General features: G+C 39.9%; 1 protein-coding gene across 1 annotated transcript in view; it reads right to left on the bottom strand.

Annotated features, from left to right (window-relative positions):
- polr3b (polymerase (RNA) III (DNA directed) polypeptide B) overlaps nucleotides 1–20,695 on the bottom strand; it is a 90,015-nt gene that overhangs the window by 63,234 nt on the left and 6,086 nt on the right. Inside the window, exons 5-11 of the mRNA XM_060839701.1 lie at nucleotides 20,500–20,575; nucleotides 19,548–19,648; nucleotides 19,366–19,457; nucleotides 14,587–14,704; nucleotides 12,810–12,918; nucleotides 5,222–5,344; nucleotides 4,422–4,538 (exon numbers count right to left, since the gene is read on the bottom strand). Of these exons, the coding sequence (XP_060695684.1) occupies nucleotides 4,422–4,538; nucleotides 5,222–5,344; nucleotides 12,810–12,918; nucleotides 14,587–14,704; nucleotides 19,366–19,457; nucleotides 19,548–19,648; nucleotides 20,500–20,575 (736 nt within the window). The remainder of the gene's footprint in view (nucleotides 1–4,421; nucleotides 4,539–5,221; nucleotides 5,345–12,809; nucleotides 12,919–14,586; nucleotides 14,705–19,365; nucleotides 19,458–19,547; nucleotides 19,649–20,499; nucleotides 20,576–20,695) is intronic.

The following is a 20,695-nucleotide window of genomic DNA, read 5'->3' as shown; positions in this document are numbered from 1 at the left end:
TGAAATATTAACATGCTTAGAAATAAGCTTTATTCTTAATCTAAGTTCACATTAAAGAGAATATCCCAATGAAGAAAGCAAGAGGAAGTATTAACATCAGAGATGATCTAAACCAAAAACAGGAAATTCTACAAACACAACAGGCAATAAATGAATGCTTCATCCATCCTGAACAAAGATTCTCTAATCTTCTCCATACATCCTACAGATGCTTAAAGTTTAAGCATCAAATTGGAAGAAAAAATGCACTTATATGGAACCTTTCACAAGTACTGGATATTTTTAATCACTTTACATGTCACTAATAATTTACAAAGTGTAGCCAATACACTCACGTAGGAAATATTATGTGGGGGGGATGGCCGAGTGGTATTTTCATTGGACCATTAATCCAAAGGTGCAGATAATGTTCTGGGAATCTAGGTGTGAAGCCTGCCATAGAATATGATTCAAGAAAAGAAAATTCTGAAATAAATCTGAAAAATCTGATCTAATTATGACCGTGAAACCATCGCCAATTGTCAGAAAAAACCCTTCTGTTTCACCAACATCCTTTAGGGAAGGTAACTGCCATCTTTACTTGGTCTGGCCTACATGGGACTCCAGGCCAACCACAAAACCCCTCGGGCAATTGTGGGTGGACACTTAATGCTCCCACAAATAGCAATCTGATGAAAGCCTTTGTTTGATATTGGTTGAAGAATAAATATTGACTAGGACATTGAGATGGTGCATGAGATCTTTTACATCCACAGAAGAGGGAAAACCACTAACTGGAAAGACAGCACCTCTTACATTGTAACATTCCCTCTGTATGAGCTGGAATGCCAGCTTTGATTTCCGTGCACAAGTCCTCGAGTGGGATTTAAATTCCAACTTTCTGACTTCGAGGCAACAGTACCACCAACTGAGCTAGAAGTGTGGGACTCCAACCTGAAACATGAACCCATTTCATTTGCTGTGCAGTTCTAGCACTGGCTGTCTTTACTGCAGTTTGAACACATGCTCAGTGGTTTGCTTACAGTAGGCAAACAACCCACCTAAGCAAAAGCAGCATGAGGCTTTTCTATTTACCACCAGCACAGAAGTCAATTGTAAAGGTGTAGCTTAAAACATGCAGATCGCAGCAAATCACTTCACATTTTTCAAAATGAATGATACTCTTTTTATTCAGGACATAAGTGACTCAAAGCAAGACAGTGACAAAGCAGCAATGTCACTGCACAATATTCCAAAAGCACAGGCTGATATTCAGAAGACAGGGCCTCAAAAACTACCATGAAAATTGCTGGTGGCATTTAAATTCAATTAAATCTGGAGTTGAGAGTGAGTCTCAGTAATTGTTACATTCAGTAATCATGAACCTAGCACTGATCGTCATAAAATCCACCTGGTGCAATAGTATTCTTTTGGAATGAAATCCGACACGTTTAGCTGTTCTACAGACCGACAGAAATGTGTTTGAGTCTTAACTACCCTCTTAAATGGCCTAACAAGCCTAATTCAAGGGGAATTGAAGGGTTACAAGGTTGAGCTTATCACCGATATAACTGGAGGTTCACAATAGTCATCCTGAGAACAAAGGGCTTTTCATATATAAGGGATCTCGGTGTCCATGTACTCAGATATCTGAAAGTTGCCACCCAGGTAAATAGTGCTGTGAGGAAGGCATATGGTGTACTGGGCTTTATTGGTAGAGGAATTGAGTTCCGGAGTCCTGAGGTCATGTTGCAACTGTATAAGACTCTGGTGCGGCCTCATCTGGAGTATTGTGTGCAGTTTTGGTCGCCATACTATAGGAAGGATGTGGAGGCATTGGAACGAGTGCAGAGGAGGTTTACCAGGATGTTGCCTGGAATGGTAGGAAAATCTTATGAGGAAAGGCTGAGGCACTTGGGGCTGTTCTCATTGGAGAAGAGAAGGTTTAGGGGAGATTTGATAGAGGTGTATAAGATGATTAGGGGTTTAGATAGGGTCAACACTGAGAACCTTTTACCGCTAATGGAGTCAGGTGTTACTAGGGGACACAGCTTTAAATTAAGGGGTGGTAGGTATAGGACAGATGTTAGGGGTAGATTCTTTACACAGCGGGTTGTGAGTTCATGGAATGCCCTGCCAGTAGCAGTGGTGAACTCTCCTTCTTTATGGTCATTTAAGCGGGCATTGGATAGGCATTTGGAAGTTATTGGGCTAGTGTAGGTTAGGTAGGATTCGGTCGGCGCAACATCGAGGGCCGAAGGGCCTGTACTGCGCTGTATCTTTCTATGTTCTATGTTCTATGAGCAGTTGAAGACTCTTGGACTGTACTCAATGGTGTTTAAAAGGCTGGAGGATAGATCGGATTTAAAATTACAGAATACAGACAGGCCTCAATAGAGTCGATATGGAGAAGATGTTTCCACTAGAAGAGACTAGGACCAAAAGGGCACAGCCTCAGAGTGAAGGTTCTTTCGAACTGAGATGAGAAGGAATTTCTTCAGAGGGTGGTGAATCTATGGAACTCATTGCTGCAGAAGGCTGTGGAAACCAAATCATTGAGTGTCTTTATGACAGAGATAGGCAAGTTCTTAACTAATAAGGGGATCAAGGGTTACTGAGAGAAGGTAGGAGAATGGGGTTGAGAAACAGATCAGCCAAAATCAAACGGCGTAGCAGATTTGATGGGTCAAAGGACCTAAATTCTGCTTCTATATCTCATGGTGTTACAGCAAAGATTTAAGGTAAGAGGAAGAAGCCAAAAAGTGAGTCAGGCAATATTTTCACCCAGAGGATGGCCGGAGCCTGGAATAAATTGCCTGAAAGGTTGGTTAAGTCAGAAACTCCTGTAACATTTAAAGCAGTCATTAGAATTCCACTTGAATTGCTTAAGTCTCTAAAGCTATGGACTAAGTACTGGAAAACGTGAACACTGTAGTTCAATCTTGGGTTAAATACTCTCCTCTCAGTGCTATACTAGTCTACGAATAACCACTCCAGAGAATGGAGATCAAGCTCTAGTCTGGATTTTCTATGGGGAAGAAGGGAAGCTCTAAATAACTAACTAAAACAGTTCAGAAGCACACATCATCCGATCCAGGACATGGTCCCATGTGGTTTTTCTTTCCACTGGGACGTGGAGTTTTCAGCTTGGCCTTCAGCCCACTCTGATTAACTTTCTTGCATGAAAGCAGCCCCAAGCATGTAATTTTCTAAATGTATTCTTTTGTGGGACGTGGTACACCAAATTCCCTCAGATCTTCACTACTAATCACAGTCCTACCATTCACAATATAATCCTTTGCTGTGTTAGCCTTCAAGTTAACTCTCACTTTAGAGATGAATTCCATTTACCACTGCTTTGTTTACCTGACCATTCTACTGATATCTTCCCATGATTCACTGCTATAATCCTTACTATTTACCACCCTACCAATTTTAGTGTTATCCGTAAACTTCTATTCGTGCCCCCTATATTTAAGACCAAATGATTAAATCAACACCACAAATAGAAGGGCCCCAGCACCAAGTCCTTGCAGAACTCCACTGGAAATAAACTGAGTCACAGAATGATCCCTCTACCGTCACCCTTTGCTTTCTGCATCTCAGTCAATTTTGGATCCCATATGGCTCTTTGCCTTGAATTCCATGGGTTCTTACATTCCTGACCATGGCAGGCATCATCAAAGCCTTGCAAATGTAATACCTTCATCAACATTCCTGGTTACCTCCTCAAACAAAATTGATCAAATTTGTCAAACTCAACCTGCCGTTAACAAATCCATGCTGAATACAAATAAAAAGGAACGGCAGATGCTGGAATTCAGAAACAAAAAAAATCAGAAATTACAGGAAAAACTCAGCAGTTCAAACACTGATCTGAAAAAGGGTCACTGGACCGGAAATGTTAACTCTGCTTTCTCTCCACAGACACTGCCTGACCTGCTGTATTTCCAGCAATATCTGATTTTTTTTTCCATCCTGAATATCCTCAATCATTACATGCCTCTCCAAGGGCAGATACACTCTATCCCTCAACATTCTAATAACTTACTCACTGAGGTTAGATTGACTGATCTGCAATTTCCTGGTCTATTTGTTCCTCCCTTTTTTAATAAATAGGGAGGATGCTCACAGTACTCTTGTCCTCTGGCACCTCACATATGGCAAGAGGTGATTTCAAAATTACTCTGAGACAAGGCTTCCTCCCTTGCCTCCCTCAACAGCCTGGGATACTCACTGGATTAAAATCCTGGAATTCCCTCCTTCAGGTCATAGTGGGTCTACAACATATAGATTGCAGCAGTTCAAGAAGAAAGCTCGCCATCATTTTCTCACAGACAACTCAGGACAGGCAATAAATGCTGACCCAAACAAGGACACCCACATCCCACAAGTGAAATAAAAAATAAGTGGAACCAACTCCAGCCTCACATGATGCTTACAGGCACATGGGTAAGTACAGTAGATGCAAGCAACTCCCGGGCCTCCTCCATCTTGGTTTTTTTCGGTCCTCCCCACATTCGCTGTCTGCGCACTTTGTTTCCAATATACTTTAATGCCTGCAAGTCAAAAGGGAAAAAGAATCAGAGTCAGAGATGTACAGCATGGAAACAGAGCCTTCAGCCCAACCTGTCCATGCTAATCAGATATCCTAAATTAATCTAGGACCATCTGCTAGCCTTTGGTCCATGTCTCTTTAAACCCTTCCTATTCATACACCCATCTAGGTGCCTTTTAAATATTGCAACTGTATCTGCCTCCACCATTTCCTCTGGCAGTTTGACACACACACACTCTATGTGAGCAAGTTGCCCCCTAGGTCCCTTTTAAATTTGCCAAATGTAATCATATTTCACAGTCACTGCTAGATTAAGAAAACAAGAAATGTCTGTCCATTAATACTTATATAAGAGCAACCACATCACTTCTGTTTATTGAACTTTAACCTCAAACTTTCATTTTACATATTGTAAGAATACTATAGTGCAAGTTCAGTGCTGTCACTATAGAGTTGTAACATATTAGACAATTCAGGGTTTGGTTTTGCTTGCTTTTGTTAAATCATTGTTAAATATCTAAAGAGCAAATATCACAAACCAGGCATTCTTGCCTTAAGACTTTATTAAGGTCCAGGAGTCTCTTTTTACCCCCACTGTGTTTAAACAGCTGACTATATAGCCAAGCCCATGAGGCTGCAGTTAAACATCCACATTGAAAGAGCTGAAATTTATAAAAGGCACACCTGCATCTGGGTGAAGATCTGAGCTTTCTGACACTCTTCCAGGCTTGGAGCAAAGGCAGACATCACTGGGTCCTCTGTACCAATCATCTGTACAATCTCTTGATCACTCTCTACACCCATTGCCTACAATAGGAATGACAGACACCAGCAATATTAGCATTTTCCATCGGCAGGGTAACATTTGCTTATGGTAATGAAGCATTGTTGGTGGCTTGAATTCAGAGCAGAGATTGGTGTTTCTCTTACACTCTATGCCATCTGGCTTTGGCAAGTAACTGTACTGGACTCAGCACCAATTGCCTTTAAGGTATCCACGAATTAATAAAAGGAGCATATGTATCCTACACAAGGTTCAAAATTCACTGTTCGGAAATTGCATTTCAATTTTGGTAATTTAACTAAAGTCCTGTAAAACCCAAGAATAGAACAAAAAGCACAAATCAACTGCGATTGAATTGTAAGCAACTGAGTTCAACTCAACTTCAGAATTTAAAACTCGTAATTTAGAAGATTTTTCTTAAAATGATGAGAGTTTTGACAAAGAAGACATTATTCCATCTGGCAAGTGAATTAGAGGTCATAGATTCAAATCATTGACAAAATATCTAATTAGGAGATGAGAATATTTTCACTTGGATTTGCCAGAAGCTGGAATGCTTGACTGGAGAGGGTGTGAAAACTGATTCCATGAATTATTTTCAAAGGGAGTCAGACAGAAACATGAGGATGAGGAGCTCACTGAGTAACACAACAAAATGCAACATCTGGGAGAAACAGCAAGTAAAAATGGTCTCCTTATGTGCTGAAGTTACAATCATTCTATGCAACTACTATCTACTACACTGTTTTTTTGGCATTGTTCCTCAATTTTATAAAACGATGTTTCCTGTGCTGTCTGAAACAAGTAATTGGGAAAACTGCATTTTCTAAATTTGGGTTTTTGTCAATTGTACAAAAGAAATAAAATTGAATTTTGACTAATTTTCCAGTTATTCAGGGAATAAACTTCATATATTTTAAAATACATTCACTTTCTCTAAATGAGCAATGAGGTGAAAATCATTTCTGAGCAACCAGCATGTTTCTTCTCAACTACATACTGCAATAGCTCTGACTTTCAGCAGCAATAGGTTTGAATTGTTCATTTAGCCACAACGTGAAGTAAAATAACACAAAAACTAGGAGCGGAAGTAGGTCATTCTAACATCTATCTAACAGTGTAGTAGATAGTAGTTGTATAGAATGATTGTAACTTCAGCACATAAGGAGACCATTTTTACTTGCTGTTTCTCCCAGATGTTGCATTTTGTTGTGTTACTCAGTGAGCTCCTCATCCTCATGTTTCTGTCTGACTCCCTTTGAAAATAATTCATGGAATCAGTTTTCACACCCTCTCCAGTCAAGCATTCCAGCTTCTGGCAAATCCAGCCTGCTCATCATTCAATATGATCACAGCTCTAAACATTAGCTTTCTGCTTTCTTTCCATACACCTTGAAGGTGGTCAGATGAACTAGATTGATATCAGGACTAAAGGCTTAAGTTAGGAGGTAAGATCAACACAAGTAGGCTACTCATCCCCACAAAGCTGCTCTGCCGTTCAGTTAAGAAGTTGGTTGATCTGACAGCAACCTTAACTACACTTTCCAAACTGTTTCCCATAGCTATAAAAACACTATCAAAAATTTATCAAACTCAGTCTGAAATATATTCAGCAACTCATTTTACAGTGGTATCTGAGAAAGGGAATTCCAAAGATTCACAACCCACAGTTAAAAAAACTCCTCTGCCTCACTATGGGAGACCCCTTATTCTTAAGGCATCCTCTAGTTTTGGAAGAATCATCCTCTGACTCTATCCTGTTAAGCCCCTTTTTATGTCTTATTTGTTTCATTCTTCAAAACTTTAATAAGCGTACGCCCAACTTTCTCAATGTTTCCAAGGACAACACCGTCATCACAGGAATCAGCCAAATGGTTGCATAAACTTGAAATCTTATGTTTTTGAAGTTAGCAGGTTGAGCGACAATTTTTGAAATGTTAAAATGATTTGATTGGATAGAAACATTTTCCACAGTTGGGAGAACTCAGGACAAGACTGTAAAAAAGGAGAGCTTTAAAATTAAAGTGCCTTGGGATGTGTATTAGTGTGAAGGTCATATATAAATGCAAGCTGTCATTGTATAGTTTGATGACTCTGGAGTGAAATAGGGAAGCACTTTACCCATACAATGGCTTGTAGAAATAATCAGAATTCTGATGGTGCAGGAGGCCATTCGGCCCATTGTGCACCCACCAGCTCCATTCTCTTCCCCCAGAGGGGATGGATGCCAAATTGTTGAATACATGTAGTGCTGCATCAATCTTGGGAAAAATCAAGGGGTATGGCCACTCTGCAAAAACATGCAGTGAATGCTGAGAACCAGCCATGATCGAGCTAAATGGTACAGCAGGCTTAAAGGGCCAGGTAGTCTACTCCTGTTCCTATTTGCAATGTAATTTAAACAGACCTATACTTCTAAATCTAGTCTGAACGTGAGAAAATAGTGATCTATTTTATGCAATGTGATGATCAAAAGTTTAATTACTCTTTCAATATTTAATTTTATGCAGTGCAATTGATAGCTGTCCATTTACTATAGTGCCATATATGGACTGTTTTAAAACTTCTCACCTAGTGCCAGGCTGTTTAACAATAACAAAGAACATGTTTTCAAAGCCAGCACGAAAACAAGAAAATGCTAAACTGGTTTCCTGCTGCTTTCACAGAAGCTGGCCCCGCACGATGGTAGTCAGTGGGGGCAACTCACTGTGGTATACAGATGGTCCTGAAACGTTTTTGTACTAGCTTATCTGGAACTCTGCCACATTAATACAAGTGAGGCGAAAGTCCCACCAAGGCTTCTAACACCAAAACAAGGATGGATTACCCTGACTGAGCGCACTTCATGTAACTAAGACAGGTGTACAGAGGTCAAAATTTCTTAGGAATGAATAGAGAACTTTGCATTACTATGGAGCCATGCCAGATATTTACATAAGTTACATGATCACATCAAACTCTATTCAATAATGACAATAACTTTATTTTTTCTGAACAAAGCTTTCACCTAAACCGGCTATCAAAGATTTTTGCTGGCAGAAATAGCAAAGCTGCTGAAAAGGCACTGACTGACGGATGGAATATGAGACTGCACTGAAGGTGTTCACCTCTGACTGACTGGTTAGCACTGTTGCTCCATGTCAGAAGTGTATGGACTCAAGTCCTCGCTCCATAGTGGAAAAAGAAAACACAAATTCAAATGAAGTAACAGAGTGCTGCATACTCAGGGATGTCATCTTGTATCTGAGACCTTAAACCTTTTCTTTCTCTCTAACTGGATCCAATGGCCAAGGTAGGGAGTTTTCCCAAGTACCAGCCAATGTTTGTCCCTCAATTGAAAGCTCTCAGCTCAGCTTCACCAGATCCCAGAAAAGGCAAAGGCAAAGGCAATCTCCTACTCTTCATATTACTTTTAACTTATTTTATTTCATGCGTCATGAGAGAATGAACGGTACTTGTGCCTGCTTTACTGTGCAATAAAGTGTTATCCAAATTGTGGGAGAAGCAGGTTACGTAGATTACCGAACTACACAAGAAAGTGCTGTACTAGAGGATGGTTTTATAACTGAAGTTCAGCAAACTAATAGCAAATCACTTTCTCAAGTCTCTAAGTGCACACCAAGCAGAAGAATAGAAGGGGTTGACAGGCAATTCAGTACATTGTCATGATCTATTGCTTTGAGCCATACAGTCTTCCTACACAGACGTTAATATTCACTAGCAGCACCACGGTCCATTATATCATGGGGAACCACTGCCCTCTCCTGGTAACTGACTGAATGAAAGTCCATATTATGATAAAAGGTTTTCTCAAATCAAGTCAAACAAGAATTTTATTAAGCTGAGTTAAAGGAATTGGATAGCTCAAGCAATAGGATCGAACGTTATGTTCCCAAATTAGACTGTTGTTGGTTTCACAAGTACAGAAATCAGTACTTCATTGAAGCAATCAGTCTTTCAACGATAAGTCTGGCAGCATCTGTGGAATGAGAAAGAAAAAGAATGCATGTTGAGTCCAATACGACTCACCCTCAGAAGGGAGGAAAAGTCATTCTGAACTCAAAACATTAACTGTTTCTTCTCCACAGATGCTACCACATCTGCTGCGTTTCGCCAACACTATTTATTCTAAACTTCTCACCATCTGCAGTATTTTGATTTTATTTTTGATTTTTAAATTTAATTTCCTTGTTGAGATGATAGATTTAAAATTATTAATTGAGCTGTGATAAATAGATTTGGAAACACAAAAGGAACAGCAATTGACTTTTTCACCCTTTGAACCTGCTCGACATTCAATACAATCAGGACTGATATCCAACTCAGGACTATCTTTCCGCTTTCTCCATACACCTTTGATCCCTTTAGTTCTCTGAACTATATCTAACCCGTTCATGAAAACATTCAATGTTTTGACCTCTACTTTGTGGTAAAGCATTCCACAGGCTCCCCACTCTCTGGGTGCAGAGATTTTTCATCTTAGTCCTTCGTGGCCTACCCTGTATCCTTAGACTGTGACCATTGTCCTGGACTCCCCAGTCATTGAGAACATCCTTCCTATGTTAATCCTGTACAAACCAGTTAGAACTTTCTTGGTTTTTATTAGAATCCCCCTCATTCTAAACTCCACTGAATACAGTCCTAACCAATCCAGTCTCTCTTCAGTAGATATTCCTGGGATGGCAGGACTCCATCTGTAAACCTTCATTGCACTCCCTCCAGAGTCAGAACAGCCCTCTTCAGATAAGGAAACAAAATCTACACACAGTATGCCAGGAATGGTCTCACCAAGGCCCTGTACAGCTGCAGCATGACATCCGTCCTCTGTATTAGAATTCTCTTACTATAAAGGCCAATACATAATTTGCTGTTTTCAGCATCTGCTGCACCTGCATGCTTACTTTCAATGACTGGTGGAAACAAGGTCATCCAGACCTCAAAGCACCTCCCCTTACCAAACTTACTGCCACTCAGATAATCATCTGTTTTTGTTACCAAAGTGGATAAGCTCATATTTGTCCACATTACACTTCGTCTGCCATGCAGGTGTCCATTCACTCAACTTGTTCAATTCACACTGAAGCTTCTCCACATCCTCAGTTCATCCTCCCACACAGCCAGATTTGAGTCACCTGCAAACTTGGGAGATATTATATTTAGTTCCCTCATCTAAAGGATTAATATATATTGTGAATAGCTGGGGTCCAAGCACTGATCTTGGCAGTACCCCACGAGTCAGTGGCTGCCAATTAGGAAAGGACCTTTATTCCTCCCACTCTTTGTTGTCTATCTGCCAATCAATCAATTCTTCATTCCTGTCATTACACTACCCTAACACGACCCTAAATCCCAGGCTAATCTCTTATGTGGGACCTGATCAAAAGCCAGAGGTTCAAGTAAACTACTGGCTGCCTTTAATAAACTCTGGTGGTTACATCCTTGAAAAAAAAAATCCAGTAGATTTGTCAAGTGTGTTTTTACTAGACAAAGTAGAACAGGACATTCGTTTAAGGCAGTTTTTTTAAAATGCATTGACAGGATGTGGGAGTCACCGGCTGGTCCAGCGTTCATTACTCATCTCTAATGGCCCAGGAGGCCATTGAGAGTCAACCACATTGCTGTGCATTTAGAGTCACATGTAGGCCAGGCTAGTTAAGGATAGTTTCCTTCTCTAAAGAAGGTAGTCAATTAAATTACCATCACTGGACTTTTAATTCCATCGACCACGGCAGGGCTTGTACCCAGGTCCCCAGAACATTACCTCAGTCTGGGAATGAACCTTTCAGCTCAGCGAGCAAACCTACATTCAAAACATTACCGGCGTCTCCAGATTAACAGTTGAATGATAATACCACAGGCCATTGCCTCTCTGTGAATGGAGTCAAGCTACAAGTCAGTCACATTTTCAGCGAATGATGGAACAGGCTCAAGTCTGAATGGCTTCCTCCAAACTGAAGTTCTGAATCCTTGGAGGCGGGCAGGTATAAAGCTACATATTCACTTGCTGCATAATTGCTCATATGTTTGCACACTTTTTGATAGAGCGAACACATGAGCCACAGCATTATTTCCAACCCGAACTCTTAACTCTCTACTCCAGCACACTTCAACTGAGTGTTTCAAACAAATGAAAACAGAGAACTGTGGGAAAGACACAGCATATTAGTCCGTACCTATAAAGAGAAAAACAGTTTTGCCAAGCTCCCTACATCACACACTTGGCACCACCTCATCACAATTACAGTGGAGCATCAATTAGCTCCACAGCCTGTTCTATCATGTACGTGGCAGGTACTCATGCGACTCAACCAATGTTGCCTATCGCAATCGTGGCAGACAAGGATGCCCTGAGGCATGGTACATTGGCGAGACCAAGCAGAGGCTATGGCAGCGGACGAATGGCCGCCGCTCAACAATCAACAGACAGGAGTGCTTCCTCCCAGTGGGAGGGCACTTCAGCGTTCCAGGACATTCAACCTCAGACCTTCGGGTGACCGTCCACCAAGGCTGACTTCAGGACAAGCAACAACACAAAGTGGCCGAGCTGAGGCTGCTGACCAAGTTTGGTACCCATGGGGATGGCATCAACCAGGACCTTGGGTTCATGTCATACTATAGGTGACCGTATTGCACTACACACACAAGTTTGTGGGGTGAATTTGTACTTGCAGAATTACATTATTTTGCTCAAAAACTGCATGAATCCATGCAAGATTCTGTAAATCTATTTTTTAGATTGGAATCAGTCTGACCAGTCTCACACAGAGCAGCCCACACTTTAAATGCATTATCTGGGCTAATATGACACTAATTGTTAAAGTTCACTTGAGAATGTAACTTTTAAATGTTCTGCGATTTACATATGAAAGAACTGAAACCAACATTTTCATTTTAAAAGACAAGAGACTCAACAAACAATCCAGGTCTTTTTACAATATATAATTTCAGTTACATCACTCTGTAAACTTTTGCTATAAATTCTGTGACTTATGATCTTATACTCCACCTCCACCTGATGAAAGAGCAGCGCTCCGAAAGCTAGTGCTTCCAATTAAACCTGTTAGACTATAGCCTGGTGTTGTGCGATTTTTAACTTTGTACACCCCAGTCCAACACTGACATCTTCTTACAAGTGGCCCATTGTGTATTAATAGCTTATTTTCACTTAAATCAAACAAATTTGAGCAGATAATGTTCAAATCGCTCCTCCAATGTCCATTCAACCAACCTGAAATACAGCTCCCAGTAAATCACTCAGATAAGGTAGAAGTTTAATGAGGTCAGAATCTAAAGATCAAATACATAGAAAACTGGTTGTTGTAGAGTGAATTGATCCACATGTGCGAATTCAAACTCAAGCTATTTATTTCCAAACACAGTTATTTGCGAAGAACCCAATTTACATTTGCTTACTTTCACTAAATACAAAAATGTATGATTTCAAATGATCACATATTGTGACAGCAGAGCAAAATTTTAAATTATTACCTTGAATATTATTGCAATCGGGATGTCCTCTGACAGAGTATTATGTCTCAGGTAGTACCTCCCTTGCTTCACAACTAGGTTTGTTCTACTTTTCTTCTCATGAGTAGAGCTGCAAATTGAGTAGAGTTCGGTTACTAATCATTAGGTGTTATATAAGTTAGCAGAGAAGATGAAAGCTGTACAATAACGAACTTTACTTCGATGGTCAACAATTGGTTTTAACATTTTCATCTATAGATCAGCATTCTGTCATACGAGGTGAAAAACGTCAGCTGAGAGTCCATCACTCAACAAGGTAAAAGTATCTACTCAAACAGTCCACACGTTCCATTGTGTGTAATCAATGATTAAAAAGTATGCATTTGCACTAAAAAGTCACAAGACTTCCAAATATAATAATTTGACTCAATTCTGGCTTTATTTAATATAAGCCCAAAATCTATTTCATCTTAAAGATGTTTTCCCTCAATGTATGTTCAAACCGGAGTTTATTGCATTTAGAACAACCAAACCCACACTGAGTGCCCAAAATCTTCAACAAAGATAAAAGCATCTCAAAACATGCATGATGAACATCAAACCTTGGTGATACCTTCATTTTATATTATTGTGGTGACAAAGGAAATGAACTGCTTTCTGTTTGGGAAATCAGCATCAAGGATCAAACATTCCTGGGTCAGAATCTGTACAATCGTAAGACACAAAACAAACCTCCCACTAACTCGACCCCAAAATACATCTTGTCACACTCCTGCTATACAATGTGGGAGAAGTAGACCATCTGCTTTTCAGACCCGCTCTGCCACTCAATAAAATCAGAGCTGATCTGTTTGTGTTCAAGATTCCACATTCCCATCTGTTAACCTCACTACTTTAGCGCATTGGAAATCAAATCCAACTATTCCCAGAATCACTACAAATGTTAAAGGTTGTTACAAAGTATACAAAATTCCCCAATTTAACTGTCTTTTAGACCCAGGTAGAGAGAAGTCTTGGACCAGGTTTATGCATCAACAGAAACTACTACTTATTACAAATAGGGTCTTGCTGCAGCTAAACGTTTATGACCCATCAACACATACCTCTACTAGTCAAAATTCCAACTCACACATACAACTCCTCTTGCACATATAAAAAGAAAACAACTGAGGATATGGGTGAAAGGAAAATGAGGAAATAGTTCAGGTTTGATCAAAAACACAAATTCTTTTAATTTTTAATCAGTTTCACTGCTGGGTTAGATGGTCTCATTTTCCTTGATCGATGCTATTTTATTTATTTTAAAGAAGTTTTTATCTATGGATGGAACTATAAAACCAATCAGGCAGGTTAATAGTGATAATATATTATGTAAGATGGAATAAGTAATCTGAAAGAATATTTAGATTGTGCTGCAAAGCTGTCCTCAATTCAGTTTATATGCATTCTTCAGTCTTTATTCAGTTTTACTATTTCACATTAAATAAGCTTGCACTTTTAAATGTTGCTGAACTATTGTAGAAATTGTGCATGGTTGAAGTTTTAAAATCCAAAACAAGAATGGCTTGACTATGTTAGAAAAGGGTTAGGTAAATATATGGTATACATAGTTCTAACAGTGCACACGACGCAAGTGTGCTTAAATGGAAGCATCAACATTTCTAACAAATTAATTCTGGAATACTGTAAATTGTCAAGATTCCATGCTACAAAGACTCAAGCTTTAGTCAGCATTCACCTGTGAATGTGGCTCTGAATTCTATGTTAATAATTTCATTCAGATTATAGTATGCTGTACCTGGTCACAGAGGCACCAACAGTTCCCTTTCTGTCTGCATCCACAATTATTCTGTTTTTTGAAAGTTGTTCCTGGATAAGAATTACTTTTTCAACACCTTTAACAATGAAATAGCCACCTACAAGAGACAAAAGGTTTAACTACAATGTTATACTGCATGGGAAATTATTCTAATAAGGTACCAAATATCTTCAAACCGATATATTCCTTTCTTCATTTATCAGTGTATTCAGTATCTACTGTTACGCCTCACTGGGGTAACATGCTCAAAATCAAGCTCAGAATCATCATAAGAGTTTAAAAATTTTTTACAAACTTTGCATAATTCTCTAATTTACCCATCCTTTAGATCCTGGTCAGCTTTTTAGACCTAACAAGGGTTACTGTTTATTACAAAAAAATTACAATCTAACTGCAGACAATGAATTGTCAACATATAACTGCTAGTTTTAAAATTCTAAGTTCCCAGACAGATAGACAGGAAAGAAGAGTGGGTGGAGGGAAAGACTGGGAAAGTTCAGTGATCTCTGTTCAAAGAGTTTGCCAAGATGATTCTTGTGCTGATTTGAATACTACCTCTCAATCTTCCTTCACTTATTTACTTGAGGCACAGGATGACTGATTCACACTTATGAAGGTCTTTGACCTATCAAAGATCATAGCTGACAAAGGAAAGTAAACTAGCTTCCTTCAGGCTTGTGGGGCTTTTTACTGCACAGCCAAAGCAGCTCCTTCTCTTCAGAGGTTTGACAGTGTCTCCCTCAAACATTCACACCCCCAAGTTGTTCAGTTGGCCAGGAGTCAATAACAGTTGGTGACAGGGTAGAAGGCCTTGATCATCAATAACTGGTCACTCAACCGCAGACCAATCAGCTTTTTTGTTGCCAGTCAAAGCTCCATTCATATACAGCCCCTTGGATTCAGCTCATCTGAAACAAGGTTTCAACTTCTTACACAAGAGCTGTGCAAACAGCACTTTGCAGTGCATCAGGTAACTTGCTTTTTCAAAAAAAACCTTGGATGGTTTTTTTTAAAAGACAGTTTTTCCCCATTTCAGTCCACGAGAAACAGCTAAGTCACAACCTTTAACTATTGCAGTCTTTAAGAACAGGGAATTCTCTCAGTTTACGGACCAACAGCACCAAAAGCAGATTGACGACCGCTCATTCTACTGCTGGAACCTTGTTTGCCATCTTGGCCTAAATAAATGAAAATAATTCATTGATTTAGTTCACTAACACCTTTAATATCTGTGATTAGTTTCACAATTACATGAAATTTCTGCATGGTTCTGAAAAATGTGTCAATGCAAGTGTTGATTTTCTGTTGATTTGCATTTTTGAGGTATCAAAAGCAAATACTTGATTCACAAATTGAACTTCAGTCACATTTACCAAAACCCTCTTCAGTTCCTCATCACTTTCAAGACACGCATCTTTACATATAATCGGTTTTCTTTTAGATCTTCAGTACGTTCTCAGTCACAGAAACGTAGAAAATAGGTGCAGCAGTAGACCATTTGACCCTTCGAGCCTGCATCACCATTTGACATGATCAATTTCAGTGACCCATTCCCACGTTCTCTCCATTGCAAGGGCCACATCCAGCTCCCTCTTGAACATATCTAATTAACTAACCCCAACAGCTTCCAGAGGGAAAATTCCACAGGTTCACAACGGAGTAAAGAATTTTTTTCTTATCTCAGTCCTGAATGGCTTCCCGCTTATTCTGAGACTAGATCTAGCTCATTGCTGACTTAATATTTCTCTCCCCAAGTCCATCATTATTCAAACTACAATCTCTAACCTTCTCAGACTCCCTGTCCTCCTCAAAACCCACCAGTCATAGTATTTGATCACCACTGCTAACAACACATTTTTTGGTTTTGGTCCATTTTTCTCATCTCTGTAAAAGCCTCAAGACATTTTCCAGGTAAAGGGCATTGAAGAAACAAGTTATAGTTGTATATATAGTTTGGCCTGAATCAATTGGATAGTAATTAAAAGTTACTACTTTGTTAAAAAAAACAAACACAGATAAATTTTTGAATTCCAGATTTCTGGGATTAAGCAGTTACTGACAATATGACAGGGATCCAAAGTAGTAACTGTTATAGTTGGCCACTTGAACTTGTGCCTGTCTCAGACTTTTGTTAAAGCTAATTAGTTAGCTATTTTTAATAAATTCACTCATGGGACAGGAGCATCACTGGCCAGCATTTATTGTCCATCCTTAGTTGCCTTTGCTGTTTCCAATTGCCCTGCAAAACATCCAAGTGTATATCAAAGTCCATTCTGAAGGCTGCTAATGAAGGAGGCAACCCAAAGAAGCTCAGGAGGTTGATCCCAGATATGGAGGGATATTCTTATGAGGAAAGGTTAAATTGATTGGACCCATACTTGTTGTGGTTTAGACAAGTTTTGAGAGGAAATCTTATTGAAACATACAAGATTCTCATCGGTTCAATAGGGTAGATATTTCCCCATTGTTTGGCAGTCAAGGACCAGAGAATATAGTAATCCCAGAATAAGGCATCATCCAGTTAAAATAAAGAGGAATTTCATCTGAGGGTGGTAAATCTGTGGAATTCTTTACCACAGAGGGTTGCAAAGACTGAGTCATTATGCATATTGAGGTCTGGGATGGACACATTTTTAAATCAGAAAGGGAAACAGAGGTAAATGGTAAAAGGCACGAGATGGAGTTGAAGATTATCAGGTCAGCTGTGATTTCATCGAATGGCAGCGCAGCCTCAGCGGACCAATGGCTTACCTCGGAGTTACCTTCCAATATTTTATGGTCTTAATGAATCTATTTTCACCAGCTCTTCAAGTATAGCATTTCAGATTATAACTACTTGCAGCATAAAGGAAAACTCCTTATTTGTTCATGATTCTGAACATCTCTATAAAATCTCTTCACTTTCTCTGCTGGAAGGAAAATAATTGAAACCTTCATCTTTGGTAAATTCCCATTCATTATCTCCAAAGCCTTAATCTTCTCAAAATGTGATGGTCAGTGTTGAATACAGTACTCCAGTTTACAAGAGGTCCTCAAAACATCCTTCACCTTCTACATAGTGACTCAATATGAAGCCAAGGACCTTTGTAGTGAACTGACAGGCAGGCAGCAGTAACCCAAACATGGTTCATCTTCTACCTTAACTCCTCTTTGCCACACAGTCCCCTCTTCCCTGAGAGCTGAAAGTCGAGAGCGGACAGCTGGAACTGACAACCAGAAGCAGCAGAGACAAACTGGAGAATAAATGCCGGAGAAAACAACATAGAAGCGCTTCACAGGAGGCTCCCAAGCACTGAGGATGTCACCTAGATAGGGGACGAAACGTCTGCAACACAAATTCCCAGCTCGGCGAACAGAACCACAACAACGAGCACCCGAGCTACAAATCTTCTCACAAACTTTGAGAGCCAAAAACCCTATTGCCCTCTGTCCTGAACATAAGCAACAACAGCATCCACAACTAAGGTAGAGAGTGTTCCAAAGTTCACAGTCCATTAAATGAGACTGTCTCATCTCATCCTCAAATAGTTAACCCCTTATTCTGAGATTGCAGTCTTGTGTTCTAGATTTCCCAGTGAAGGGAAATATTTTCTTAGCCTGTCAATCTCTAAGAAATTCATATAGAACATAGAACATAGAACATAGAACATAGAAGGATACAGCGCAGTACAGGCCCTTCGGCCCTCGATGTTGCGCCGACCGAGTCCTACCTAACCTATACTAGCCCAATAACTTCCAAATGCCTATCCAATGCCCGCTTAAATGAACATAAAGAAGGAGAGTTCACCACTGATACGGGCAGGGCATTCCATGAACTCACAACCCGCTGTGTGAAGAATCTACCCCTAACATCTGTCCTATACCTACCACCCCTTAATTTAAAGCTATGTCCCCTAGTAACACCTGACTCCATTAGCGGTAAAAGGTTCTTAGTATCTACCCTATCTAAACCCCTAATCATCTTATACACTTCTATCAGATCTCCCCTAAACCTTCTCTTCTCCAATGAGAACAGCCCCAAGTGCCTCAGCCTTTCCTCATACGATCTTCCTACCATTCCAGGCAACATCCTGGTAAACCTCCTCTGCACTCGTTCTAAAGCTTCCACATCCTTCCTATAGTATGGCGACCAAAACTGCACACAATACTCCAAATGAGGCCTCACCAGAGTCTTATACAACTGCAACATGACCTCAGGACTCCGGAACTCAATTCCTCTGCCAATAAAGCCCAGTACACCATATGCCTTCCTCACAGCACTATTTACCTGGGTGGCAACTTTCAGAGATCTGTGTACATAGACACCAAGATCCCTCTGCTCATCCACACTACCAAGTAGCCTACCATTAGCCCAGTAATCCATCATCTTGTTATTCCTACCAAAGTGAACGACTTCGCACTTAGCTACATTGAATTCCATTTGCCACATTTCCGCCCAGCTCTGCAACTTATCTATATCCCGCTGTAACCTACCACTTCCTTCCTCACTATCCACAACTCCACCGACTTTCGTGTCATCCGCAAACTCCACCGACTTTCGTGTCATCCGCAAACTCCACCGACTTTCGTGTCATCCGCAAACTCCACCGACTTTCGTGTCATCCGCACGATGACACGAAATGTTTCAATCACTTCTATTTCTATGTTTCAATCACTTCTATTTCTTCTACAATCATGGGAACCTATTATAAATGAATGGGATTCAGAGTTTCAGAATCTCAAGTGAAAGGTCCAGTTATACAGGTCATCACTAATTACCTGGGTCCAGAGGGCATTCATTTAGTTTTGCAAATTCTGCAGGGGTCTTCCCAGTAAGCACACAGTTAGAGCTGCGCAACATTATAGGCATTCTGGGAGTGAAAAAGATTAAACATTAGCACAAGACAATAAAGAAAAAAAAATCCAAAACAGATAAAGCTTTAAACTGACTTGCTTATTACCTGCCAATGGGTAACGCATTGCGTATTATTCGCTGGCTTCCTCTAGTGTATTCAATGTCCACTGTAATTGGGGCGGAGTAAGTCATATCTCTCAGGCGACACTAAACATAGAAATTACATATACTCATCAATTACTCATTTATTTGTTTTAAGAAAACAGTTAACAACTGGCTACAAATCGAAGCAGTACTTGAAGTGTAGAAACAGATTTGTGAGATAATTGTTCATTATATTAACACTTGTTGGTTGCAATGATACTGCTGAACTGAACAGAATGGTTAATCAAAACAAACTGTCAAAATCAGTGCCAGTTGATGAACAGAACATCTCCTGTGGCTCAGTCAATGGAAGATAACTTGAGAATATATTAACTAATCAGACCAAGCACCCAAATAAACAATCTGCATAGAAAAGGTGACTGCATTTGAGTGCTCTCAAACATTGCACTCTCTGTAAATCCCAAAAAAAGCCCAACACAATGCTCAGGAAAGGTGACAGCAGACATTTGTCAATGGGAACTGCTCAAGGAAAATACTTATTGACAGAAGTCTCAGTGAACCAAGTAAGATCTCAGTCAAAGACTCCTTAAAAAAAAACTATAGTTGACCACCTGAGAGATAACAGGATGATTTAATTGATACAGATTTCATTAAAATTCTCAATACAGTAGGATTTAGAGTAAGATTTTGATTGAACTTGGGCTGTACAGGTCTTCACACACAAACTTCTTTTCCCCCTTTGAAGAACAATTGGGAAGCAGTCTAGACTGATTATCAACCTGTTGAACAACTTCATGAAAGTGCCTTTCCTAGCCATCAAGTCCTGGAGTGGGACTTGAACACAGAGCTGCTAATCCAGAGGTAGGAATGTTATCCACTACACCACAAGAGTTCTTACATTATAAGCAATAAGAAATCACAACACTCTCATTGAGAAGAATTTTGGAGGGTACCTCATGTGGAGCAACAGGTCTGGTTACGTTGAAACTTTCTTCAACATCTGGCACTCCAACATAAATATTCAGGTATCTGCAATAAACAAACCTTTATTCAAAGAAGCATACCAGTAATGAAGCTAAACTTATGTGACAAGCCTATTCTGTCATCCCAGGTGGATGCAAACGGTCTTATGGCACCATTTTGAAGACA

This window comes from Hemiscyllium ocellatum, chromosome 19, assembly GCF_020745735.1.
Source record: "Hemiscyllium ocellatum isolate sHemOce1 chromosome 19, sHemOce1.pat.X.cur, whole genome shotgun sequence".
NCBI classification, from domain to species: domain Eukaryota; kingdom Metazoa; phylum Chordata; class Chondrichthyes; order Orectolobiformes; family Hemiscylliidae; genus Hemiscyllium; species Hemiscyllium ocellatum.
This window is presented reverse-complemented; position numbering and strand designations above follow the sequence as displayed.